This window comes from Puma concolor, chromosome D4, assembly GCF_028749965.1.
Source record: "Puma concolor isolate L17-30 chromosome D4, mPumCon1.1.hap2, whole genome shotgun sequence".
Lineage (NCBI taxonomy): Eukaryota > Metazoa > Chordata > Mammalia > Carnivora > Felidae > Puma > Puma concolor.
This window is the reverse complement of record NC_141679.1, coordinates 61,185,303-61,212,199: the sequence shown is the minus strand read 5'-3', so window position 1 is coordinate 61,212,199 and position 26,897 is coordinate 61,185,303. Positions and strand designations below refer to the sequence as shown.

General features: G+C 47.1%; 1 protein-coding gene and 1 pseudogene across 2 annotated transcripts in view; both read left to right on the top strand.

Annotated features, from left to right (window-relative positions):
• TRIM14 (tripartite motif containing 14) overlaps window positions 1-26,775 on the top strand; it is a 30,060-nt gene extending 3,285 nt beyond the window's left edge. For both annotated transcript variants that reach the window (XM_025912368.2, XM_086683574.1), the window contains exons 3-6: window positions 11,076-11,309; window positions 15,583-15,745; window positions 19,831-19,923; window positions 23,117-26,775. In XM_025912368.2, the coding sequence (XP_025768153.1) occupies window positions 11,076-11,309; window positions 15,583-15,745; window positions 19,831-19,923; window positions 23,117-23,652 (1,026 nt within the window). In that variant the 3' untranslated portion in view covers window positions 23,653-26,775. The remainder of the gene's footprint in view (window positions 1-11,075; window positions 11,310-15,582; window positions 15,746-19,830; window positions 19,924-23,116) is intronic.
• On the top strand, window positions 15,755-18,083 carry LOC147574927 (small ribosomal subunit protein eS1 pseudogene; annotated as a pseudogene).
• Window positions 26,776-26,897: the final 122 nt, after the last annotated feature.

Sequence of the window (26,897 nt, the reverse complement as noted above, 5' to 3'; positions counted from 1 at the left end):
CGACTCTTGGTTTCAGCTCAGGTCACGATATCACGGTTTCGTGGGTTCAAGCCCCACGTTGGGCTCTGCACTGATGGCGAGGGGCCTGCTTGGGATTCTCTGTCTCCCTCTTTGCCCCTCCCCCACTCACACTGCCTCTGTCTCTCTCAAAAATAAATAAACTTAAAAAAAAAAAAGAAAGAAAAATGACACAAAATCAGGTGCAAGACCATGAAGGGCCCTGGCTAATGAGGAACCTTAAGCTTCTGTTGTGTTAGCTTTATGTGAATCCACTTCTGCCCAGCACCTTAGCCTTGCCCCGTGGCAGCTCACAAAATGGAGGAACAGCCTTTCCTTCTGGCAACTGCCAAGGCCATTCTCTTAGAGGGACCAGTCATCCATCCCCTGCACCCCAAATCACCTTAAACAAAGCAAAATGCAGCATAAGGAGCATGCAAACAGCTCTTTGGGTTTTACTGCTTTGTTGAAAGAAAGAAAATAGGGTATCAATGTATTCAATAAATAAATACTTTCTTCAATCTTCTCCTTTTTTTTTTTTTTCCAACGTTTTTTATTTATTTTTGGGACAGAGAGAGACAGAGCATGAACGGGGGAGGGGCAGAGAGAGAGGGAGACACAGAATCAGAAACAGGCTCCAGGCTCCGAGCCATCAGCGCAGAGCCTGACGCGGGGCTGGAACTCACGGACCGCGAGATCGTGACCTGGCTGAAGTCGGATGCTTAACCGACTGCGCCACCCAGGCGCCCCCAGGCTTCTCCTTTCATAGCAGTGTTTATTTACATGGATTCTTTTGTGGGCTTGAAATGGGAAGTTGGGGCTGACGGTATTGGGAGTTGCCATCTGACTAAAAAAGTTGCTGGGTCTTCTGGTCCTTTTATGTGAACTGAACTGGTCCCTTCCCCTTTCACCCTCAGCTGGCCCCTCCTGGAAATGAGGGCTAGGGTGGGATGCCTGCCCAGGGTCTCTGCCCCTGAGGGCTCTGTAAACCCTGGACTGACCCCTCACAAGTCAGGCAGAGAGACTGGCTCCTACCAAGGGAGTAGCTGGCACCCAGGACTTTCTGGGCCAGGCCCACAGCAGAGTGTAGAGGCCAAGACCCAGGCCAGGCCACAGAATTGACCTCCTGTTGGCCCAGCATCCACTGTCTGTGACTGCATGCCCGAGTGTGCTGGGGACAGTTGTGGTTTATACCTGTGGCCCCAGCTTCATTATTAATAGTGATGCTCATGTCTTCAAGAGCATTTCTCCGGGCTCAGACCAGTACTGGTTTGAAAAGATTTGGCAAGGGATGGGGGAAGTGCTTTGGGCTGTGCAGCTAGAACAGAATTGGGATACAGATTCACTGTCTGCAAATCTCTGAGCACGTATGGTTGGGGGCTCCCCAGGAAAGAGTTAGGACCCATGTGGAGAGTCTAAGGGGGCCCGTTTCAGCTTCCTCTAAGGAATGGAATTTACTTTCTTTTAGTCTTCTCCTCCAACTTTTAAACTTTCATTTTGAAATACTTCCAAATTCATAGGATGTTGCAAAGGTAGTACAGAGAAGCCTTGTGTACCTTCCACCTAGTTTGCCCCACAGGTTAGATCTTACATACATACAGCGCAGTATCAAAACCAGAATTGACAGGGGCGTCTGGGTGGCTCAGTTGGTTAAGCATCCAACCCTTGGTTTCGGCTCAGGTCACGATCTCACAGTTTGTAAGTTTGAGCCCTGCAACAGGCTCTGTGCTGACAGCTCAGAGCCTGGAGCCTGCTTCGGATTCTGTGCCTCCCCCTCCCGTTGTGTCCCTCCCCTGCTTATGCTCGCTCGCTCACTCTTTCATAAGTAAGTAAATGAACGTTAAGAAAAAAAAAAAAAAAGTCCAGGGTATCCATTGTGTTCTTGTATGGATTGTGCTCTTGCTGTCATGACTGAGATTCTTTGGCTAGTCCTAGATCCCAAAGATTTCCGCCTTGGGTTTTTTTTTTTTTTTTTTCCGAAAAGTTTTATAATTTTACATTGAAGTCCATGATTCTTGTCAAGCTAATTTTTGCATAAGGTGTGAGATTTAGCTCAAAGGTCTTTTTTTTTTTCCTTACGGATATCCAATTCCTCCAGCACTGTTTGTTGAAAAGACTGTGTTTTCTCCATGGAATTGCTTTTGTCAAAAGTCAGCTGGCCATAGTTGGCTGAGGCTATTTCTGGATCCTCTATTCGGCTCCATTGATCCACAAGTCTATCCCTCTACCATCACGTGGTCTTGATTGCTAGAGGTGAGAAGTCCTGAAATAACTGATACCTCCTGCTGGATTCTTTTTCAAAATTGTTTTAGCTATTCTAGTTCCTTTGCCTTTCCATTTAAGTTTGAGAATGATCTTCTCTGCTTTGTTGGGATTTTGGTAGGAATTGTGTTCAGCATGTTTATCAAATTGGAGAGAGCTGACATCTTTACTATGTTATCTTACAGTCTGTGACCACACCCCTCTTCATTTATTTAGATTTGGGGGGGTTGTCAGCATTTTGTAGTTTTCAGCATGCAAATCTGTATATGGTTTATTGGACGTACAGCTCAGTGGCCCTCAGAAGGTAATAAGAAGGGGAACCTGGGTGGCTCAGTCAGGTGAGTGTCCAACTCTTGATTTCAGCTCAGGTCATGATCTCATGGTTCATAGGTTCAGCCCCGCCTTGGGCTCTGGGCTGGCAGCTTGGAGCCTGCTTAGGATTCTCTCCTGACTCTCTCTCTGCCCCTCCCCTGTTCATGTGCACGCAGTCTCTCTCTCTTTTAAAATAAATAAATAGGGGTGCCTGGGTGGCTCAGTCGGTTGAGCGGCTGACTTCGGCTCGGGTCATGATCTCGCGGTCCGTGAGTTCGAGTCCCGCGTCGGGCTCTGTGCTGACAGCTCAGAGCCTGGAGCCTGTTTCAGATTCTGTGTCTCCCTCTCTCTGACCCTCCCCCATTCATGCTCTGTCTCTCAAAAATAAATAAACGTTAGGGGCGCCTGGGTGGCGCAGTTGGTTAAGCGTCCGACTTCAGCCAGGTCACGATCTCGCGGTCCGTGAGTTCGAGCCCCGCGTCGGGCTCTGGGCTGATGGCTCAGAGCCTGGAGCCTGTTTCCGATTCTGTGTCTCCCTCTCTCTCTGCCCCTCCCCCGTTCATGCTCTGTCTCTCTCTGTCCCAAAAATAAATAAACGTTGAAAAAAAAAAAAATTTTTTTTAAAAATAATAAAAAAATAAATAAATAAATAAAAATAAATAAACGTTAAAAAAAATAAAAATATGTAAAAATAAAATAAATAAATAAACCTAAAAAAAGATAATAAAAAGAATGAGATTAATGGTCAGCATTTTAATTTTTTTTTAATGTTTGTTTATTTTTGAGAGAGAGACAGAGTGCAAGCAGGGAAACCGCAGAGAGAGAGGGAGACACAGAATTCAAAGCAGGCCCCAGGCTCTGAGCTGTCAGCACAGAGCCTGACCTGGAGCTTGAATCCACGAACTATGAGATCATGACCTGAGCCGAAGTCAGACACTCAACCAACTGAGCCACCCATGTGCCGCCGTGGTCAGCATTTTAAAGCTGAAACGGGTTGATTGGTTGATTGGTTGATCTGTATAAAAATTTAGATGTAAAAAAGTATGAAGATGTGGCCGTCCTACGCCTGCACTCCTACACGGGAGCTGTCAGAGCTGATTAGGTGCTCCCACTGGAAGGACACCTGTCTCCAAGTCTCCCAGCCCCCACCTGAGCACCTCCCTCACTGTGTTACCAGTCTGGCTCCTGGGGGCATTTATATTTCCATTGCTGGTCAAGAAACAGAGGTTTAGGGGCTCCTGCATGGCTCAGTTAAGGTTCTGACTTCCTGCTCAGGCCATGATCTCGCGGTTCCTGGGTTCGAGCCCCACATCAGGCTCCGTGCTGACAGCTCAGAGCCTGGAGCCTGCTTTGAATTCTGTCTCTGTCTCTGTCTCTCTCTCTCTCTCTGCACCTCCCCGCTCATGCTCTGTCTCTGTCTCTGTCTCTCTCTCTCTCAAATAAATAGACATAAAAAAAACCAGAGGTTTAAAAATTCAGCCGTACTTAACTAGGTGATGGGGGATTAAGAATATGCCTGTACTGATGAGCACTGAGTAATGTATAGAATTGTTGAATCACTGTATTGTACCTGAAACTAACTTAACACTGTACATTAATTTTACTGGAATTTTTAAAGATTCAGCCACACTTCAAGCCAACTACTGTTCACATTTTGATATTTTTTTCTCTGTACATGTATACGCATTGATATAGTTTGAGACATATCCTCTACACAATTCTAATATCATATACCCACTTTGGAGCTAAGGCACGTTGGCTCGTTTCCTTGTGTAGTTTGCTATTTGTATCTTCACCTTGCTGCCCTCAGTAGGTGTTTTGCATGGTGTCCTGTACCCCTGGGTTGTGGGAGCTCGCCTTCAGAACCCTGAGGCCAGAGCATCTGCAATGTACTCTTATCAGTTTCAGTAGTTACAGACCTGTTTTTATATATGAATTTTGCAGTTTTGAGGGTGTATGAACTAGGACTTGAATTCTTCTCAATACAAGCCTGTTGTTTGGTTTATGTGTTTTGCCGATGACTCTCTTTTTCACCCATGACCCTTGATGGATGAGAAGATTCCTTGCCCCTTCCTCAGGCCAATGGGTGGAGTTTTCCCAGTGCCTCATTCCTGGATGGAGGGGCTGTCTGTGCACCTGACTTGGTGCAGGTGACAGGTGCCCAGAGCATCCTCTGAGACGACCAGGCCCCCAGTGTGGTGTGGCTGTCATACGCTCCTCTGCCCTTCCTGGGGTCACTCAGCTCAGCTTCTGCGCAGCTCTTACAGCAGGTTCCCTCTTTGTTTCGGGCAACTAGGGGTTTCTGTTGTTTCTTGTTTGTTTGTAGGTCTGGTTTTGGTTTTTGAGCTTGGTCGTGGAATTTAAAAATGTGCTCATTTTATCAGCATTTCTATGTCTTTGAACTAGGAAGGGGGATTTTCCACATCAGCTCCTTCTCTCTTATTGACCAAAACTATATGTCGTTTTACATACAGGGTTTTTGTTTTTGCTTAAGATCATAACACTTCCCTGTGTCATTAAAAGTTCTTTATCGGGGCGCCTGGGTGGCGCAGTCGGTTAAGTGTCCGGCTTCAGCCAGGTCACGATCTCGCGGTCCGTGAGTTCGAGCCCCGCGTCGGGCTCTGGGCTGATGGCTCAGAGCCTGGAGCCTGTTTCTGATTCTGTGTCTCCCTCTCTCTCTGCCCCTCCCCCGTTCATGCTGTGTCTCTCTCTATCCCAAAAATAAAAATAAACGTTGAAAAAAAAAAAAAAGTTCTTTATCAATGTCAGTATTAGAGGTTGTATATTCCATTATATGGATCTACCATGATTAAGCCATTTCCCCAGTGTTGAACATTTAGATCATTTCCAGTTTTCCATTAATGTAAAATAACACTGCAGTGAACATTTTTTACTTATTCTCTTCAGACGCATTCCTGGAAATGATTCGTCTGGCTCAGTAGGCACAAATGTTTATAAGGACTCTCAGGCATTCTGCTGAACTGTGGCTAGTGTGGTGTGTGGAAGAAAGCTCAAGGGAAACCATGCCGCTCTGTACTTGCTTTCCTAGAGGAATTACTAGGGAAAGGTCATTCACCTGAAAATTAATCCATAAAACACCTTTGTCAACAAACTAAAAACAGTAAAGTTTATACACGGTCCAAAGCCCATTGTCTACAAACCAATGATCACGCCCAACTAACCCCTTCTTCCCAGAGAACAATCAAGAGGACCTTCCTCATTAATCCTCAACCAACACCCATTAAATGATTTTCTCTGACATCCTTGTTGGTAGGCTGTTTGCTTCCCCTTTGTGGCTCCTCAGAGGGCCAGTACCTGCAGGTGGACGGAAAACTCAACACTTACCTGCTACCCTAACTCAACAGGGATGGGAGTGCTTATGTTCTTTCTGAATCTTCCCACTTTATTCCAGGGAACTTTTGATACCGTTATAAGGAGGGGGGAGCATATAAATATATATACTATATAGATAAATATGTAGTTAAGTTTGATTACTGTCTGTCACATCCAGACCTAGGTAGGAAGTTAGGATGGGCACAGACTTCCAGAGCTGAAAGGCCCTTGGAGATGGGGCCGCCCAGGAAGAGAAGTGACTTACCACCAGTCACACAGGAAGGCAGAGGTGGACCTGGGGCCACAGCTGTATCCATCAAGGCCCATCCAGGAAGACAGAAGCCACTTCGAGGGGATGAATGCAGGGAATGGAGGCCAGCGTGGGAAAGGTGGAGAAACCAGCCAGGGGGCAGCGAGGCAGTAGCATCAGCAGGAGGCACCTTTATATCTGGCTGGCAAGGCCAAGGGAAAAGATGGGATAACCGGGGGCAGGGGCCAAGATACCTTTGCAGGAACTGGAACCAGAGTGGGCCTGTCCTGTGGAAGCTGGAGGGTAGAAGGGATGCAGGAATACACCTTCTTGTGGAAAAACCACCCTGGTGGGAGGGACACCCTGGCTGCTGCCTTCTCTTGCCTCCTTCTAGTCCCTCCTCCCATTGGTCAGACCCAGCCTGAAGGAAGATCCTAGAAATCCAGGAGTCAGCCCCTCTCCCTCTGGAGTAGTGCTGGGGGAAGGACAGGAAATGGACCTGAGTCACATGGGCCTAGACTGGCTCCCTGGGCAGGGAAATAAACAGCCTCCATTCCTGGCTTTATGCCTTTCCCTGTGACCCACAGAGCTGCAGAGCCTGAACCACAGATTAGAGTCAGGGGACCAGTGATGTGACAGAAAGCGGCCTTTGCCAGAGAGGGAACGGGAAGATGTAGACTCAGCCATGCTGCTGTTGACACTGACGATGCCACCGGTCTCTGCCACCCCTGCTGAGCATGGCCTCCCCTCTGCTTCTTCCTGCAAGCCACTGCCACATATCAGAGTGGTCGGGACGGCGTAGTGGAGAGGGCAGGGGTGGAGAGCACGCCTGCCTTCCCCAGTGGGATGCCCCTGACAGGTGCCCATAGAAGCATTGTCCAAAGTCCTACTGAATTATCAGCAAAACAGCTCTTTCCGTTTTCCTCACAGGCTCCTCACCCTCCACGGGACCCAGACAGGCCTCCAGGGCCCTGGGCAGAGATGGAGTCACATAGCAGCCAGCACTCCATGTGCAAAATCCCCCACCCTCCCATGAGTGCGCTTCATCACTGCCCAAGTGCCTTCCCTCCCCAGCCTGTTACCTTCCCAACTAGACTGTCAGGCGCTCACCCAGCCCCACCCGCTCCAGTGCGAGCTACAGTTTCACTTTGAACCAACATGGCCCAAACCAGACACATACTTCCTTATCTCCTTGCCAGAATTCCCTCCCACTTCTCTCCCTCTCCCTCCCAGTCTTTGTGTGTCTCTCTCTCTCACTCTGTCTCTCTTGTTCTTTTTTTTTTTTTTTTTTTTTCAGAGAGACAACATGAGTTGGGGAGAGGGGCAGAGGGAGAGAGAGAATCTCAAGCAGACTCCACACTTGGCACGGGGCCTGACTCAGGGCTCAATCCCACAGCCCTGGGATCATGACCTGAGCCAAATTCTTTTTAACCATTTGCATAATCAGCCTCATCTGCTTACACCTTAAGTTTTCTTATAGAGGGGTGCCTGGGTGGTTCAATTGGTTAAGCATCTGACTCTTGGTTTTGGCTCAGGTCATGATCTTGTGGTTCACAAGTTCTAGGCCCTCATTGGGCTCCATGCTGGCAGGGTAGAGCCTGCTTGGGATTCTCTCTCCCTGTGCCCCTCCCCACCCTTTCAAAATAAATAAATAAACTTAAAAAAAAAAAAAACTTTAAAAAATAAAAAAATAAGTTTTCTTGTGGATGTTTTCAAACAGTTATTCCTGGAGTGAGAGTTATAACAATGTGTTTATAAAGTAGAGTTTTAGAGGGCATCTGGCTGGCTTAGTTGTTAGAGCATGTGACTCTTGATCTCGGGGTTTAAGTTCGAGCCCCACGTTGGATGGGAGATTACTTATAAAAAAATCTTTAAAAAAAATTAGAGCTATAGAAACTGCTTGGAGCATAGCTTCATCGGGAAATTATTTGCTCTCTTAGTTTCTATAGAAAGGTCTTCCAATTACTTACATTGCCTCCAAAATGTGTTTATAAATCAAGAGTTTGGAACACATTTTCTTTCCTTCATTTGGGTCATTCAGTAGAGATATATTTGTGTCCAGGTTCACTGGCCCATAGAAACCCTGTTGTAAGTGTAGGCTAATTCCCAGGCTAGCCCAATGGCAATTTAACCTATGTTGCATATGGTTGGTATAAGCTAGCCTCAGAACCTAACCACTGCCTAGAGCACTGTATAGGAAACGGGACTTCAGGAACTCATCCCACAGATCATGCCAAACCACATGTTCCTGCCCCACTAAGAGAACATGACATCACGGGGAGCCTGTCCACACCGCATCCCCCCCACCTCCGGTGCCTCCCCAAGTACCAAGGGCCGCTATTCTGTTGGGTGTAGGAAAGAGGCCTATGTTTTGCTTTTATTTTTTTTTAATGATTTTCTGTTTTATCTTTTAATTGTACTAGTAGTGTATGAACACATGTTCATTTTTTTAAATGTTAATCATAGTATATTAGAATATAGTATAGAACTATAGAAACTACAAAGTGGGAGTTCCTCTTCGCCATCCCCCTAATCTTCACACCTCTTCCCAAACATGACCAGAACTAACAGACATTGGAATGCACTTGCAGACATATAGATGGCTATACAGGTTTCCCCTGCTATCCAAAAGTAGAGTGTTCTGTGAAACATTCTGTAGGTAGAAATGGCATAAAGTAAAGAGCATCTCCCGCTTTTCAAACGTTTGAGTAAAACCACTTCACTTTTACAAAAGACCTACATTAATGCCTGTTTTCTAACCAAAAGAAATCTGAAGAACGTTTTCACTTTTGGGACAAAAACTATTACCACACTAATGTAGATTTCGTAAGGTCAAAGTGGACTAACGCAGACTTGCAGAAAGCAGGCATACCTGTATCCATATATAATTTTTATTTAGTTATCTTTTATATAAATAGGACCATCCTGTATATATTATTGTGTAACTTGCTCTTTTTCATGTGGTGTCTTGGAGAGTTTTCAGTGCCAGGACATATGGATCCCCTGAATTCTTTGTGCAGGGTGTGTGTGTGTGTGTGTGTGTGTGTGTGTGTGTGTGTGTGTGTGTGTTAAAATATACATAACATAAAAGTTATGATTTTAGCCATTTTTAAGTGTAAAATTCAGTGGGACTAACTGCATTTACAGTGTTGTACACTCATAACCACTATCTGTTTCCAAAAAGTTTTCACTATCTTAAATATAAACTCTAACCAATAAGCAATACTTCCCTTCCCAACAGCCCCTGGCAAACTCTAATCTATTTCCTGTCTCTGTGAACTGGTGTATTGTGGATATTTTGTGAAAGGAAATCATACAATATTTGTCCTTTTGTGTCTGGCTTATTTCACTTAACATATCTTCCCGGGTCATCCAATTGTAGCACGTATCAGAACACTGCATTCTTTTTAATCACTACATATTATCGTTGCATGAATGCCTCATAATGTGTATAATAAACATACATGTATTTCCCAAAATGAAAATTTTGCCCAACTTTATCACCGACAATGCTGTATGAGCATCTTGGTACACAAACCTTCATGCACATGTGAAAATGTTTTCTAGGATCAATTCCTGCAAGAGGAATTGCTGCATCAAAGGACATATGCATTTAAAATATGGATATTGTCACATTGCCCTAAAAGTGCATTGCCAACAGATGCTACCACCCACCATGTATGTGAGTGCCTACTCCCCACACCATTTCAGACTCTGCTATTGTCCATCAGTTAAGATTCCTCCAGTCTGATGGCCAGAAAATATTTTCTGCTTACATTGCTCACTTCCTTGATTGTTTGAGAGGCTGAGTACCTCTTCATACAGTTATTGGCACTGGCATGTATTTGGTCCATTTTCAATCAAATGATTTCTTTTTTTTACTATAAGTTATGGATAATAAACCTGTGTAGTTTGTTACTTGTCATGTGGTTGTACAGAACCTTCCCTCTTAGGAAAATTTTCACTTTTTTTAAAAATTGTTTTAGGGGCGCCTGGGTGGCGCAGTCGGTTAAGCGGCCGACTTCAGCCAGGTCACGATCTCGCGGTCCGTGAGTTCGAGCCCCACGTCGGGCTCTGGGCTGATGGCTCAGAGCCTGGAGCCTGTTTCCGATTCTGTGTCTCCCTCTCTCTCTGACCCTCCCCTGTTCATGCTCTGTCTCTCTCTGTCCCAAAAATAAATAAACGTTGAAAAAAAAATTGTTTTAATGTTTTTATTTATTTTTGAGAGACAGAGAGAGCACAAGTGGGGAAGGGAGACAAAGAATCTGAACTAGGCCTCAGGCTCCGAGCTGTCAGCACAGAGCCTGACACGGGGCTTGAATCTATGAACTGTGAGATCATGACCTGAGTGGAAGTCAGACCACCTAACCTGCTGAGCCACCCAGGCACCCTTGTTTTCATATTTAATAAGGCAGCTCATCCTTCATTGATCTTTTTAAAAATTTTTGGCTTTTCTTGTGCTTATTCTTCCCTACCATAATTTAATACTTGTTTAATCTGCATTGTTAATTAAGACTTTGGGATTACAGTGAATTTGTAGACCAATTTGGAGACAAGTAGCATCTCTAGCCACAGATAATGGTTTTTTGTTCTACACATTCAGAGGTTTGGTGTTTTGTTTTGTTTTTTAAATGTCTTCCAATACAATTTTATTCTTCTCTTTATGTAGTCATTACAATTTTTGTTAGATTTATTTTTAGGTGTTGTCCTATTTTTTTTTCCCCGACCATCTTTATTTCCCCATGTATTTTCCAATTGGTGATAGCTGGCACTTTGGAAAGCTTGAGTTTTAACAAGCTGATCTTCTACTTGCCCAGCCACCTTGCTGAACTCACGTTTTAGAAGTTACAATTTTTTTCATGTTGACTATTCCGGATTTCCTGGTTGGCAATGATGTCATCTGTAACTGGTTTCTTTTTAGGCTCATGCAGAGTCGAGTAAAACCTGGCTGACGGGAAAATTCACTGAACTCAGATTGCTACTTGATGAAGAGGAAGTGCTGGCAAAGAAATTCATTGATAAAAACATGCAGCTTACCCTCCAGGTGTACAGGGAGCAAATCGAGTCTTGTGGAGAGCAAATAGACATCATGAACAAACTCTCCGGCAGGGTCTGGAGGATCAGCCAGGAGCCCAGTCCTGTCCAGCTGCTGCAGGTAATGCTGAATTTCTGCCCTCACGGTGGATCCCTGCCACCAGCATTTCACGTTGGTCACTGGAACACAGTATTTACACTCCAAGTAAATACACAGAGAATCAGCACGCAAGTTTTCTTGCCCCTACACCAGTGGGAAGAAAATATGCTTTGTTAGGAACAGTGTATACATCCTGGACTAATTAAATAACATTAACAGCCACCATTTGGGGGCAGGGGAGGGGCTCTATGTTCCCATCACTTTGTGTATCTTAGCTCTAATATTTACTAGAAGTCTGCAACGTGGATATTCTCACCCCATTTTATGAATGAGAAATTGAGGCTCAGGGAGGGTGAAGTGACTTGTCTGAGGTCACACAGCTGGTAGGTGGCAGAGCTGTGATCAGAGCCCAGGTCTGCCTGACTGCAGAGCCACGAGGCCCCACTGCCTGGCCCTCTGCCTGTAGAGTCTTATTAGAGACCCTCCCCCTCCTGGAAGGGCAGGTATCCTTTCAGCTCCTGAGCAGGCTCCACGAGGTGAATCACAGTTTGCTCAAAGGGAAGAGAAGGATCCTACTCCTTGGCCACTGGGCTTTGTTGGAGACTCTTCCCTTATACCGAGGGAGAGTCTAAGAAATAGCCCCTGTGATTCATTGCTGTATTAGTGAACACATGTTGTTGTGAGTGATGTTCGTGTTTTCAAGGAACCACGGAAGAAACTTCCTTCTCGCGCCAGTGCTCCCATGCAGCCTCCAGTGTGCTTGGATTGCTTTCCTCCTCGTGGAACTCTTCCTGTTTCCTTCCTTGCCAAGGCTTCTGGGAATCTCAGAGCTAAATATGTTTCAAACAGCTTGGCTAAGACTTGGTGGCATATATCTTGTTCCTCGTCTCACTCTGGCTTCCAGCTTATGTTCTTATCCTGGCGTTCTCTTCACCTAATTTTCCTGATTATAAAGGAAAATCTTACAGTATTAGATAGCCTTCATGAGATTCTTTACAGGCTTGTGGGAGAAGGCAAGGCATAACTAAAGGTGTCCTGGAGTGTAATCACAGATTAGACTGTGGCTGGAAAATAAGACAGACAAATCAATCATTCAGTACAAAACCAGTTAAGCCAGTCCCTGTCAAATATTTCTAGTCTTGTGCCTTTATGTGGCCTTGGTCAGTTTGGCTTCCGTGTGTCATTGTTAGCTAGCAAAAAACTAAATCTAAGAAAAATTCTGGGTGAGGTGCTTTCCTAGGCACAGTGGATATTATGCCTTAAGAGGGGCTAGATGCACAGTGGGGTACATTTGTTTGTTTTTTAAATAATGGTACTTTGTAGGGATATCTAACACAAAAGGATGCTTCTGTGGAGAAGAATGTTTCTCTTTAAAAAAATTTTTTTTTAACATTTATTCATTTTTGAGACAGAGAGAGACAGAGCATGAACGGGGGAGGGTCAGAGAGAGGGAGACACAGAATCGGAAACAGGCTCCAGGCTCTGAGCTGTCAGCACAGAGCCTGACGCGGGGCTCGAACTCACGGATCGTGAGATCATGACCTGAGCCAAAGTCGGATGCCCAAGCGACTGAGCCACCCAGGCGCCCCATTCTTTTATCATAGATACAGTTTCAGGGCTTTGCCATCTTCTTTCTTTATTCTCTGGTGCCAGAACTACTGATATTCGTCATTTGTCATTCCTCCCTTCTATTTGCTCATTCACGTATTCATCAAATACATACTGAGCAACCTGTTCACACCAGGCCCCTGCTTGACATTAAGAGCTCATGGGTCAGGAGACATACTCAGAAACATTTATTTACAATGCAGCCCAAGTAAGCTATCAAAAGTATGTCCGAGAAATGTCCAATTCTGTATGGGGGTCAGGGAAGACTTCTAAGGGAAGGTGACAGTGGAGCTCAGTGTGGGAGCATGAGGAGAGGCCACTGGGGATATACAGAGGGACAGAGCAGAGAGGACATCCCAGACAGGAAGGAATCATGTGCATGTGAGAGCCTGGCAGGCTGGGCAGCAGCGGGGGTTCAGCCGGGCAGGGATACGAGGGAGGAGGGGGTGTTGGGAGATGCAGCTGGACCAGGAAGCCAGGGCTAGTTAGCCAAGGGCCATATGTGCCGGGTCATGCGGTTTAGACTGTCCTGTAAAGATACGTGAGGAGTGTTGTGAACTGGGGAACGACCTGGTTGGTTTAATGCTTTTGGAAGGTCACTTTGGTGACAGAGTGGAGGATGGACTGAGGTGGCCTGGGCCAGTGGAAGGGTGTCAGGATGGGAAGAGGCAGGCAGGTTTGAGAGATGCAACGGGATTGGTGATTGGAAGTGGTGGGGGAGGGGGGGAGATGCAAGATGATGCCCAGCCTCTGCTCGAAAGATAGGACGCTCAGTTGGTTGAGCGTCTGACTTCGCCCCAGGTCATGATCTCATGGTTCGTGAGTTCAAGCCCCACATCAGGCTTGCTGCTGGCAGCGCAGAGACTGCTTTGGATTCTCTGTCCCTCTCTCTCTCTCTCTGCCCCCCACTCTTGTGCTCTCTCAAAAACAAGTAAAATATTGAAGGGAGGGAGGGAAGGAAGGAAGGAGGGAAGGAGGGAAGGAGGGGAGGGAGGGAGGGAGGGAGGGAGGGAGGAAAGAAGGGAGGAAGGAAGGAAGGAGGGAAGGAGGGGAGGGAGGAAAGAAGGAAGGGAGAGGAAGGAAGGAAGGAAGGAAGGAAGGAAGGAAGGAAGGAAGGAAGGAAGATGGATGGGTGGCTAGAGAGCTGTTGCCTGAGTTGGCAAAGCTGAGAAGCAGGTGTGCTCAATTCCATTCCTTATTCTATCATAAATATTTACCGAGAACCTACTATGTGTCACACCTTGTGCTAGATGCTGGAGCTGGAGGTACCAGGTGGTGGCATTTGTCCTTCACCCTCTCTCCCCCATCCCATTCCACCCATCTGCCCTCTGAGCCACCCTCCTGTTGCAGAGTGGCACCCTGGCCCCCATGTTAGTGTTCTGACTCCCTGGCCAGCTCTATTCCTGGGAGTGACCTTAGGCCTGGTTCCCCACAGTTACCTTCTTCCCCACCAAATGCGGATAGAGTCCAGACTGGCACCTCCTAGGCTGCACAGGGCCTAGGACCAGCCTCCTGACCTGAGGTTCTCCTGAGGTCCACCATCCTGCCTGGTGGTTTTGCTGTTAGCCTAACGGCAGAGGGCCAGGCCGTGCTCCCTCCTGAGGCGTCCATCTGCCCATCTTGCCCTGAGCAGCACCGCCCACTAACCAGGGCCTGCTCACTCAAGGCACTCCTTGCCCAGGACAGCCCTTGAAAGAGCGCAAAGTGGGCTCCTACCTGCCAACAAGAGAGTCCACTGTAGCCGTTTCAAGCAGGAAAGGAGTTTATGAAAGAACGAGTATTTGGCAGGTCACAGGATCTCCAGGAGGGCCTGAAAGTTAGGATGAAGACCAGGTGACAGGAGGAAAGTCCAGGCCACAGCACGGGGGTGCTCCAGCATAGACCCCGCTGCGTCTCTGCTGGGCCACTGACCCAGGCACTGCCCCTGAAGCCTCCAGCCCTGCTGTCCCTGACAGCTACATGCTGCTGCCACTGCCTCATGGTCACTTCCACATCCAGGCCTTAGATCGGTCACAGGCCTGCACCTAGGTGCAAAGAAGGCTGGGAGAGGGAGTTTTCTAACTTCTACTTAGGAAAGCAACACTTAACATGGGAAGGCTATTTAAAGGGTGAAGTCCAGGCAGAAAACAGGTCAGGTCCCCCCAGTGGTGGGCCCTCCCCCTCAGCTGGCATTCCGGTTGAACTTTCAGGGTCCTTGGCTTCCTTCTTGGAACATGGTTTCTTGCTCCCTCCTTTGGACATGCCCAAAGGGCTCTTTCCCCAGAAAAACTGGCCCCTCATCCCTTTTGTTCCCTTGTACCTCCAGCAGACCCGTCGCAGTGTCTGTAAAGCTTCAGGGTCCCTTGCAAGGCGGTGAGCAAGTTAAGGGCAGGTGCAATCAGCCAGCCTCCCTCCTTCCTCTGCCCCGAACGCCTAGCACAGAGTAGAGCTCAGTGAACATGGAGGGGAGGAAGAAATCAACAGTGTAGGCCCGAAAACTGGACCTCTGCGTGTCTGCCGCCCCGGGGCCGGCTGTGTGGTCTCTTCAGAGCTCTGTTCCCGGGGGCCCAGCATGGGCCGGTCCCAGTTGCTGGGGCAGGGTGGGGCCTGTACTTGCTGGCCTGGGTTTGTTCCGGGGTGCAGCGGTGGAGGCTGGGACAGCACCCACAGTTCCCAGAGCCGCCCTGACCCCCGCCCATCCTGGCAGGAGTACGTGGCCGCTGAGCAGCAGATGCAGCAGCAGATGAGCCTGGGAGAGCTGTGCTACCCCGTGCCCCTGTCCTTCGAGCCCGCCAAGAGCTTCTTCAAGGGCCTCGTGGAGGCCATGCAGAGCATGTTACAGACACCACTGGACGTTCGCCTCAAGGAAAGTAAGTCGCTGCGTGGCCAGCCTTGTGTCCTTAACTCCCCTAGTGCCCTTTCACCCAGAGACAACGGCAAAGACCCAAATGGTGATCTCAGTCATACCTTTTCCACACAGAGGCCCTTGGCTGGGCAGTCAAGGACTCCTGGGCCTAGGCCCCACCCACCCTTCAGATTTCACCTCCTTCCCTTTCTGAGACCCTGTCCTGCCTCTCACAAGTATACCACTGTGCTTCTGCCCCTGAGTCACTCCCGGGATTCTGTCACACTTTATATTTGCCTGCTTTGGGCTCCCTGCTGGAGTAGCCAGCTCTCCCTCCTCCCCTTGCTCTGTCTAGCCAAGTCCCACCATCCCTGCAGTGAGCCCAGGGCCCTTACCTGGGAGTCCTTTCCACACCAGCCTGGGCTGGCTCTGCTGGCCATCTCCCCCTCTGCCTTTCCCCCCTCCAGACCCTGGCCGATCTCCTGCCTGGGGCTGTGCGTGAGCTGGATCCATGAACCTCTCCCTGCCCCTCATAAATGCCGCAAAGGCAAGAACCACTACGAGTCCTGCTCTGAGGTCCCTGAAGGGCCTGGTATAAAGCAGATGCTCAGAAATACCTTTTTTCCATTCATTTACCTCTGTTCTTATGATTCACTCAACATTTACTGAGCCCCTTTTCTCTGTTAGCAATGGCAGGGTACAAAACAAAGGTCTTACCTTTATGGTGTTCATTGTTCTGGGAGAAAGTCACGTAGAACAGTATGTCAGCGGTAAGTGCTCTGAAGAAAAATACAGCAGGGCGAGGAGAACACTGGGTGACTAGGAGGAGGAGCTATTTCTTATGGCGAAGTGGAGAAGGCATCTCTGGGAAGGGGATATGCAAGATGGCCGAAGGAAGTCCCCAGCAAGCTCTGCAGGTCTGAAGGGCTGAAGTTCAGTGTAGTGGTTACATGCGTGGACTCTGGAGCCAGGCTGCCTGGGTACCTATCCCAGGTCCACCACTTCCTAAGCCTCCTTTCTTAGGCAAGGCACCTAAGTTTTCTGTGCCTCTGTTTCCACATCAACGGAGAGAATAATAAAGTCCCCTCTCATAGGGTTGTGTAAGAATTAACATCTCATACATAAGCTGCTTAGAACCGTGTTCAGGCATAATAAGCAGTATGTAAGCATTAGCTATTATTGTTGCTGTAGTCGGTCCATCTGAGGGAAAGTTCTTTTGGGGCAGAGGGAGACACAAGTGCAAGTGTCCTGAGGCACAATAAAGAGTAGTTTGGCATGTTGAAGGAACAGCAAAGGGGTCAACAGGAGTGAATGTGGGTGCGAGGAGGGAAGAAGAGAGAGAGAGACAGAGAGAGAGAAACCAAGGAGACTCCAAGGACTTTGGTCTGAGCAATTGGGAGAAGAAAGTTGCCCTTTTCTGAGATGGGAAGGAGGAGCATTTAGAATTGCAGGCAATGGCCCTTTTGGTTCTCTGAGCAACACCATGGTAGTTTGCAAGAACAAACACCTGATGTAGGATGACAGAAGGGGAGCCAAGAAGAAAGTGGTTGATGCATTTTCTCAGGATGATCGGTGTGATGTGAAAGCACCAGCTATGTTCAGTGTAAGAAATAGTGGCAAAACGCAGGTCACGAGAACTCAAGGAACCAAAATCGCATCTGGTGGCCTCACGGGTTGCATGTTTGAATTGAGCTTTGTTGCAGAATGATGAAATTAAATTTAGAAAATTGAGGCCAACTACTGAGGACATTCAGGGCAGAAACTGCGTGATGAAGTGGAGGAAGTCGGATGCCACCTGGTCAAATGGGGCCTGGCAGGGCAGTGGCAGGAGATTAGGAGAGGAAAGGGCGAGAGGAAGTGCTACAGGCACCCATTCAGCCCCCTCCGGGAAACGGACAGAGGGGAGGCCAAGCCCTGGCTACAGTGCCAGCCAACCTCATGGGTGAGTAACAGAGACACAGGAGGTAGCAGCACCCAGAGGAAGGAGAGAGTGATTCTGGTGGAAAACCAGGAAGCCCTCTTGAAGGAGGTGGCACATCAGCTGGGCCTTGATGAACCACTAAGGCTTCCAGAGTGGGAGAAAACAGGGAAAGGCATTTCAAACTGAGTCAAGAGAAGGCTGCAGCCTGTTTGGGACACTGTGAAGTGTGTAGCAAGGCTGAGCGGTAGTCTTTTGTTGTTTGATTTTCCAAGCTGGTTTGTTAAAGCAGATTTTAAATCTATAGATGATGTTCTCTTTGCTCATAACTTCCACTGGAATTTTGAAAACATTTTAAGATGAAATCAATTAAAAATAAAACCACATGTCAGAATCGTAGCAGTCAATATATCTAAATGTTTAAAAAGAATAATAAATAGCCAAATATGAAAAAAAGGAAAAAAAAGAATCTTAGCAGTCAGTTTTAGGAATCTTTGGGCTTGTCAGTTTTCAGCAAGTGGGCACTGGTATGTCCCCAACCACCACAAGATGTTACTCAGATGGACCCCAAATGCAGTTCACATTTACATTCTCAGTGGCCCATTCCCAAAGAACCAGTGGTGCCTGCTGAGTCCATGATAACGCTTGCTCCGTGCCAGGCATTGTTCTGAGCATTTTACAGATAAATCCAGCAACTCCTCACCACTATCGTGTCAGGGTCGGGGCAGGGAGGGGGAGTGGGGGATGCCTTTATTATTTCCATTTTACAGATGAGGGAGCTGAGGCTCAGAGAGGTTAACTGATTAGCCTTACCTTGCATAGCTGGTAGGCGGTAGAGGCAGAATTCAAACAGACTCTGACCCCAGGGTCTGTGTTCTGATTCCTGCCCCCTACCTTGCTTCCTCCAGGCCATCACCCCTCACCGACCTCCAAATGAGATCATCACTCTCATGATCACAAGTAATACTGAGAGGTGCTCTCCCAGGAAGGACACAAGGAGACAGGGGTCTTGCAGCACCACTGCCCTTCCGGTGCCCCACCCCCCCCCCCCCCTGTATTTTCCACAGACACTGTAGGCTTCACAGGGCCGAACAGAATCCAGCATCTTGGGGCACCTGGGTGGCTCAGTCGGTTAAGTGTGCGCCTCTTAGTCTCAGCTCAGGTCTTGATCTTAGAGTCGTGAGTCCAAGCCCCATGTTGGGCTCTGCACTGGGCATGAAGTCTACTTTAAAAAAAAAAAAAAAAAAAAAGAACCCAGCATCTTCCCCCCAGTCTGCTGCTGCTTGACTCCAGTCTACTCCCAGTAAACAGTTAAGCCTGGCACTTCTGCCATTGCAGATTTCCTTAACCCAGCCCCCTCTTCCATCCCTATTGCCCCACTTCAGGCCCAAGCCTCCTAGCAGGGCCGCTGCCTCCATGCTCACCCTGCCCCATCTATCCCCCACCAGAGAGATCTCTGGAAATTCTGCGTCTGTCTACCCATAGATGCCTTCCGTGGCTCCCTGCTGTTTACATGCCACTCCTAGCACCTGCCTTTAATTAATGTCTGTGCTCCTGCTGTACCCTCTTGTTGGGAAAGCCTCCTATCCTTTTTTCTGGATGTCCAAATCTTCCCGATCCTTTAAGGGCCAGCTAAGGTGCTTCCTCCTCCATGATGTCTCCCTTGATTCACCTCTCTTCCCTCTGTGCCTTGGCTGGTAGCTCAAGTGAGCGCACCTCATTTACCTGACAGAACTGTTGAAGACAGGGACCATGGCTTGGGTTTCCCCCTGAACCCCCTCCCACTCAAATGAGACACCAACATGACCTTTCTGATGACTTCATTTCTTGTTTTCCATCTTATCCTGGAATTTGCATTTCCGCCATGTGGTCGCCCCATTCTCAACTATTTGAACACATAGTTGATTCTCGTGATCATCCTTGATCCTGTGGTCTCTTCCCCAGGTTCAGGGCTCATTCACCCTGGCCCGAATTCACTTCCCACCCTCAGAAGTACACTTCTCCTTAGATCCAAGTATTATCCTAGAGTATTCCTGTTGCAAATTCCTGAATTTGCATTAACTGCTTACATTTGTATGTGGTTCTTGGGAGAGATTATGCGACTCTCCAGTTTTGTAATATTTTTAGTATGTTTTGTAGTTTGCTCTTGCTTAGATGAGCACCAGGCACTCATTTCTCACAATCTGTTACAGACCTGAACTGCCAGCTCTCAGGCTCCTCCAGCACCAAGCTAGTTTCCTTGTTGAAAACAAGCCCCTCACCAGAGCGATCACTCTTCCTAAAATGTAAGCCCCAGGAGTGGGAGCGAAGAGAGGGTGGAGAGGGCTGGGTGCGTGGGAGTGGAGACAGAGGGTCATAGAAATAGAGGCCCCCCTTTTTTCCTAACAGACCCAACTTGGGGTTTTTTAACCTTTATTATTAGTTTTTAAATACAGAAATAATACATACTCATTGTAGAAAAATTAGAAAACAAAAACAATTTTTTAAAGACCATCACTTTCTCATAGATAACTACTAGTATTATTTGCCCTGTTAGCTTTTTTTGGTTTATTTATATATACATACAAGGATATATTTAATATATTGTTTTTTACAAACATGGTATCACCTATACCTACTGTTTTGTAACCTGTTTTCATTTATGGATATGTTGTGAAAATCTCTGTTCCCTTAAAAAAATTATACAGGTAATGCATGCTTCTTACAGAAAATTAGAAATTACAGTTACACAAAAAGAAAACCGTTGCTTCCCCAAAGATAAATGCTATTAATATTTTGGCATACATTTTTTCAGACATTTTAAAAGCACACGTGTACAGATTTTTTTTAACTGGGATCATATGATACTCTTTTGTAAATTTTTTATTTAACAGTGTAGCTTGAACAGTTTTGTTTCAATAGATTTAAATATCATCTTTATTTTTAAAGGATGCATAGTATTCCATTGAATGAATATGCTATATTTAACCAATTCATAATGCTGTGCATTTAGGCTGCTTTATATTTTCATTTCTATGAACAATGCTATAATAAACACTCTTATACATGTTAGCTGCATTAATGAATAATTGAATGGATACACCTTAGCTCATTTTTGGATTATTCTATAGGAGTAAATTTCTCAAAAGGGGAATTACTGGGCATGTACTTTTTAAAGTAAACTTTGAAATATACATAAAGAAAAGCACAAAAGTCAAAGGGGTGCCGCTCAATTATTTTTAAAAAGTAAACACTCTATAACCTCCTTCGGACCAAGAAATGGAAATTTCCAGCTCCCCAGAAGCCTTCCTCATGTGGCCTTTTTTTTTTTTAAGTTTATTTTGAGAGAGAGAAAGAGAGCATGTGAGCTCACACACCTGTGTGCAAGAGTGGGGGAGGGGCAGAGAGAGAGGCAGAGAGAATCCCAAGCAGGCTCTTCCAAGACTCTGGCTCCCCGCTGTCAGTGCACAGACTGACGGGGGGGGGGGGGGGGGGGGACTCAATCTCAAGAACCTAACCGAGAGACCATGACCTGAACCAAACTGACACTTACTGACTGAGCCACCCAGGCACCCTTTTTGTGGCCTTCTATTCACTACTCCCGAAGGGTTAACTACTCTCCTGATTTCTGACACTGTAGGTTAGTTTTGCCTGTCTTTGACCTTGATATAACTAGATCATTCAAACTGTACTTTTTTGTGTCTTCTGTCACTCAACATAACATTTGGGAGATTTATCCATATTATTGTGCAGAGTAGTAGTTTGTTCATTTTCACTACTGTATTTAGTATTCCATTGTATGAATATAGCACTGTTGAAGGACATTTTGGATTATTTCCGGTTTAGCCTGTAGTGAATGATGTTGCTATGAACATTCCCGTGCATGTCTTTTGATGCACGTTATGTATGCATTTCTGTTGGGTATTTACCCAGGAGGGGGAGAAAAGGATGCCTACTATAACCACTTCTATGCAACATTATTCTAGATGTCCTAGACAGTGCCTTGAGGTAAGAAAAAGAAACGAAAGCTATAAGGATTGGAAAAGGAAGGAAAAAAGATCATTATTCACAGATGACATGATTACAGAAAATCTAAAATAATCAAAAGGTAAATTACAATTACTACTAAGTGTATTTAGAATAACTGTTGGATGTAATATCATTATACAAAAATCATATATCTATATATTGGCAGTAAACAATTAGAAAATGAATGTTTTTCTTTTTTTTAAGGTTATTTATTTATTTTGAGAGACAGAGAGAGTAGAGAGCATGAACAGGGGAGGGTCAGAGAAGGAGGGAGAGAGAGAATCCCAAGCAGTGTTGGCTCGATCTCATGAACCTGAGCCATCAGATGCTTAACTGACTGAGCCACCCAGGCGCCCCTAGAAACTGAATTAAAATTTTTTTAATGTTTTTATTTATTTTTGAGACAGAGACAGAGCATGAGCAGGGGAGGGGCAGAGAGAGAGCGAGACACAGAATCTGAAGCAGGCTCCAGGCTCTGAGCTGTCAGCACAGAGCCCGACGCAAGGCTCCAACTCGGACTGTGAGATCATGACCTGAGCTGAAGTTGGACGCTTAACTGACTGAGCCACCCAGGCGCCCCTAGAAACTGAATTTTTAAAAATATTATTTTCAGTAACACTTTTTAAAAACCAGGAATAAATCTAACAAAAGACTTGCAAAAACCTCACTACAGGAAACTTCAGAACTTTACTAAGAAAACAATTTGGCAGTATCTAGTAAAGCTGGAACATCTATGTATCCTACCACGTAGACTTTGTTTTTTTCACTTCATGTCTGCATATGTGGTATAATGCACTGAGAACGATTATTGGGGATTTAAGTTAGCACCACATTTCTGGAACACAATTTGGCAGTATTTACCAAAGTCCTTAAAAGCAAAATTATCCATGTTGACCCAGCAATTCCTCTTTTAGGAATGTAGCCTAAAGAAATAATCAGATACATAAAGATGTAATTAATATTTTCAGAAGCTTTTTTTAAAGCCTAAATATGGGAAAGGGGGAGGGATAGGTTAAATTATAATACATCCAATACATCAAAATCTTAGGGTTGCCATTAAAGTGTTCTGATGAAAGAATATTATTTGACAGGGTAAAATGTCCTTAAGTATGTCAATAAATTATAAAAAGATTACCCAAGAGCATGTATGGCATGATAATGTTAAGAAAAACTATAAAATGGCAAGATAAAAACTGGAAGGATATACACCCGTGTTACAAGGGATAGGATTTTAAAATTTTTAGACATCAGCAACAAATTCCATGGATACAAAATTCAGTGACATTTTCACTCCTTCACTTGTGGCCCAGCCACCTCCCCAGAGGCAGGCAGGGTTACAAGGGTGGTTTTTCATTTATCTTTTGGTGATTCCCAATCTGGGCTGCGGGTGCGAGCCTGGTCGGTTGCCGGGTCGGGGCACCGCGCTGCCCCTCCCACTACGTGTCGCCCCGGTGTCCCCGCCCCCTGCAGACGCGCGCACGCCCACTCTGGAGCCGGACACCATGCACGCACGCCTGCGCCTGTCCGCCGACCGCCTGACGGTGCGCTGTGGACTGCTGGGCCGCCTGGGACCCACGCCCGAGCTGCGCTTTGACAAGCTGTGGCAGGTGCTGGGTCGCGACTGCTTCGCCGCCGGACGCCACTACTGGGAAGTGGACGTGCAGGAGGCGGGCGTCGGCTGGTGGGTGGGCGCGGCCTACGCCTCCCTGCGGCGCTGCGGGTCCTCGGCCGCCGCCCGCCTCGGCTGCAATCGCCAGTCCTGGTGTCTCAAGCGCTACGACCTCGAGTACTGGGCCTTCCACGACGGCCAGCGCAGCCGACTGCGGCCCCGCGACGACCCCGACCGTCTCGGTGTCTTCCTGGATTACGAGGCCGGCGTCCTCGCCTTCTACGACGTGTCTGGCGGCATGAGCCACCTGCACACCTTCCGCGCCACTTTCCAGGAGCCGCTCTACCCGGCCCTGCGGCTCTGGGAAGGGGCCATCAGCATCTCCAGGCTGCCCTAGGGGCTGAGACTGGAGTGGCTGCCCTAGGCCTTCGGCCGCTGTGGTGTCACCCGACCTCGATGCGGCTGGTCTGCCTGCTCCCTAAGCACGCCTATCATCTCCCCCGCCAGTCATGCACAGGTGCTTTGAAGGTCTCCTCTCCTAGGTTGGTTTCAAACATGCCCCACACACAGATCCTCTGCCGGGACTGTCTCCTCGGACCTTCCCACCACCAGGGCACTTACACTACACTGCTTTTAGTCCGGGTGCCACCCACACGTGAGCCCTAAGCATCCTGACCGTGTCAGAATACATTATCTTCGGCCTCGGACCTCTCCCTCATTCAGCAGTCAGCAATACCTGGCACTTAGTAGGCGCACAATAAATATGTGAGAGTCATCCAGCTCTTTCTCCCTTAATGTCCCTTTGATCTGCCTCCTCCTCTCCGCTCTGCTTCAGCTTATCCATGTCACTTACCTTCAGAGCAGCTGCAGGAGCATCTTAACACCTCATGGCCTGAACCCTCTCCCGTCCTCATCCTCCACTGTAAGGCCAGAGGCATGTGCCTAAAACTTCGCTTAACCTTAGAACTACCATGGGTTCCTAAGGACTACAGGGAGAAAAGCAGGCACTTTCCCTTAGCATTCAAGGCCTTTCTAGTATGCCCAGAACTTTTATGCCTCATCTGGCTTCTACGGCTCTTTTCAGAGACCCTCCAATTAGAGCTGTCTACACCTTTGCCCTCTGCTACTGGCCCCATACACTCATTTATGCAGAAAAGCCCTTTCATCTTCCTTTGCCTGTTTGAGGCTTCCCCTGGCTTAACTGCCCCAGGAAGTCTCTCCCCAAGCCACAGGAATCTCTCTTACTATTAGAACCACAAGTCTGGGACCTTGCTTTCCAACTAGATTGGAAGTTTCCCAAGGGCAGCTGTGTCCTACACTCTCCCCACCCTGAAAAGTTCAGAATGTTCCGTTCCTCCCAGGCAGGCAATGACCAGCAGCCAGCTATCATTGACTCAGCAGTTGAGCTGAGAAGTCCACATGAACCACCCAGCCTGACCTCACTGTACATGTGGGGAGACCAAGGTCCTGAAAGAACGTTGCTTAAAGTCCCCCTCGGTGATTAAGGGCTGGGCCATGCCCCGCTCCAGCCCCCAGGCAAGTGTCTTACTTGGTCCCTGTCCCAGCTCTTGATCTGAGAGCTTTTACTGCTTATTCATTCCTCAGGGGATGTTGGGAAGAAAACCAGCAGGTGACTGCTGCTTAGCAACCATAGGCAGTTTTCCCAACTGTCTTGGAACCAAAAGAAGAGGAGCTGAAAGTAAGGTTTGGACAGTCCAGACATCCCCATGCTCCTCAGGCCCCTCAGTTCCAGGTGTTGCCACGGAAACCCAGAGAACCCAGAGAACCACTTTCCAAAAGAGAAGTGACAGAAATAGAGAAGGCCAAACCAGCAGGACCTCGCAGGCCAGCTTCTCTAACAGGAAGGGAAAAGCATCTTTCTTGGGTCTGTGCCTCAGCTCTGAAGACTTAGCATCATTATTTGTCCAATTCCCTAGATGGTTTTGAAACCATCCTGTGTTAAAGTGTCTTCTTAGGTGCTTGGCAAGAGGGCAGTGGCAGAGTGAAGAAAATGCAAAGGTGAAACCTACTTACGGTTTCAGGGTATTAATTAGCTTGAACCACATAAAACTGACAATTTCTAACAGTTTCTGACCTAAAAATGCCACTTTCATATAGGGCAATGAAATATAAGTAGGATACAAGGCAGAAGGAACCTTAAGAGTGCCTTCAGTTCTAACTAAATCACTTAAGACACTAGCTGGATAAACAGCAGAATGTCTAAGCACATTGCTCCAGGAATCCTGAAAAAAGAATTCTACTGGGGATGAGCCAGATCTGAATTCTGACAGGGCATTCCTGACAGAAGGAGATGGATATACTGTGTCTCTCCCTGCAAAGACATTCCCAGACCCATGGCGGCCAGGGCCAAGCACTAACAGCACCTGCTATTTTGTCAGGCACGGTTCTGATGCTTTACGACTATTAACTCATTTGATCCTTACATCATCCCTAGGAGGTGGAAAGTTACCCCAATTCTACACATGGCAAAATTGAGATACAGAGTGAGTAACTTGCCCAAGGTCACACAGCCAGTGGTGGAGTTGGGGTCTATGCTCAGGTCCATCAGGCCATACTCTCTGGGTGAACACAGCTAGTCTCTGGCCAATGCCTGCTCGCTCCCGCCTGTTTTGCCTGTGATACTTGGCTTTGGCCTAGTTACTCTGTGGGACGTGGGCCTAGCTTTGGATTATTTTCCTTGGGCTGAGATGAGGTCCTGCACCCAGAGAGGAACTTGAGAGTTTGGAATTCATGTATCAGAGACAGAGCTGGATTATAAAGGACAAAAACTGGCTCTTCTCAAACGCCTACTCTGTATCAAGACTTGCACTAGCCAGAAAACTGCAGTTTCGGTACACAATCTAGTGACCTTAGGCTAGTCGTTTTACCTCTCAGAGGATCATTTGTAAAATGGGAGTAATGACCCTGCCTAGTGCTGGGAGGCTCAAAAGAGCCAACGGTTTTGAACTTGCTTTAAAAACCATACAGCACTGGACCATGTCAGGACCCATTAGCATCCCCAGTGGAATTCCTGTCGTGCCTGGCATAGTGTGGGGGCAACAGAAGCTCCCAGCAGCCATCCGGCAGTAGCGGGAACCTCCCTGACTATTCCTCATACAGGACTAAAGCTTCCTTGGGGTCTATGACTATAAAGTCACTTACCTAAATCTCTCTCAGATATGAACTTGCAGAAATTAAAAAAATTTTTTTTTAATGTTTTTACTTTTGAGAAAGAGAAGAGACAGAGGCGTGAGCAGGGGAGGGGCAGAGAGAGAACGAGACACAGAATCCGAAGCAGGCTCCAGGCTCTGAGCTGTCAGCACGGAGCCCGACACGAGGCTCGAACTCACAGACCATGAGATCATGACCTGAGCTGAAGTCGGATGCTTAATTAACTAAGTCACCCAGGCGCCCCATCAGAAATTTCTTAATACAGCAAACTGCCTGCAGATATTTTTAAATGACCTTAATTTTCTATTATGTGATTTGTCTTAATAAAGATGAATACTGTACCTTGTAACCATGCTCTTCATTGGGAGTTCGTGCTGCCTCAAGTACACAGCACCTAGGCCTGGACAGGGCCTCACTCACCTCACGTCCCCTCCACAACTTTTTTGTGGGAGTCAGCTCCGCTGGTCCCAG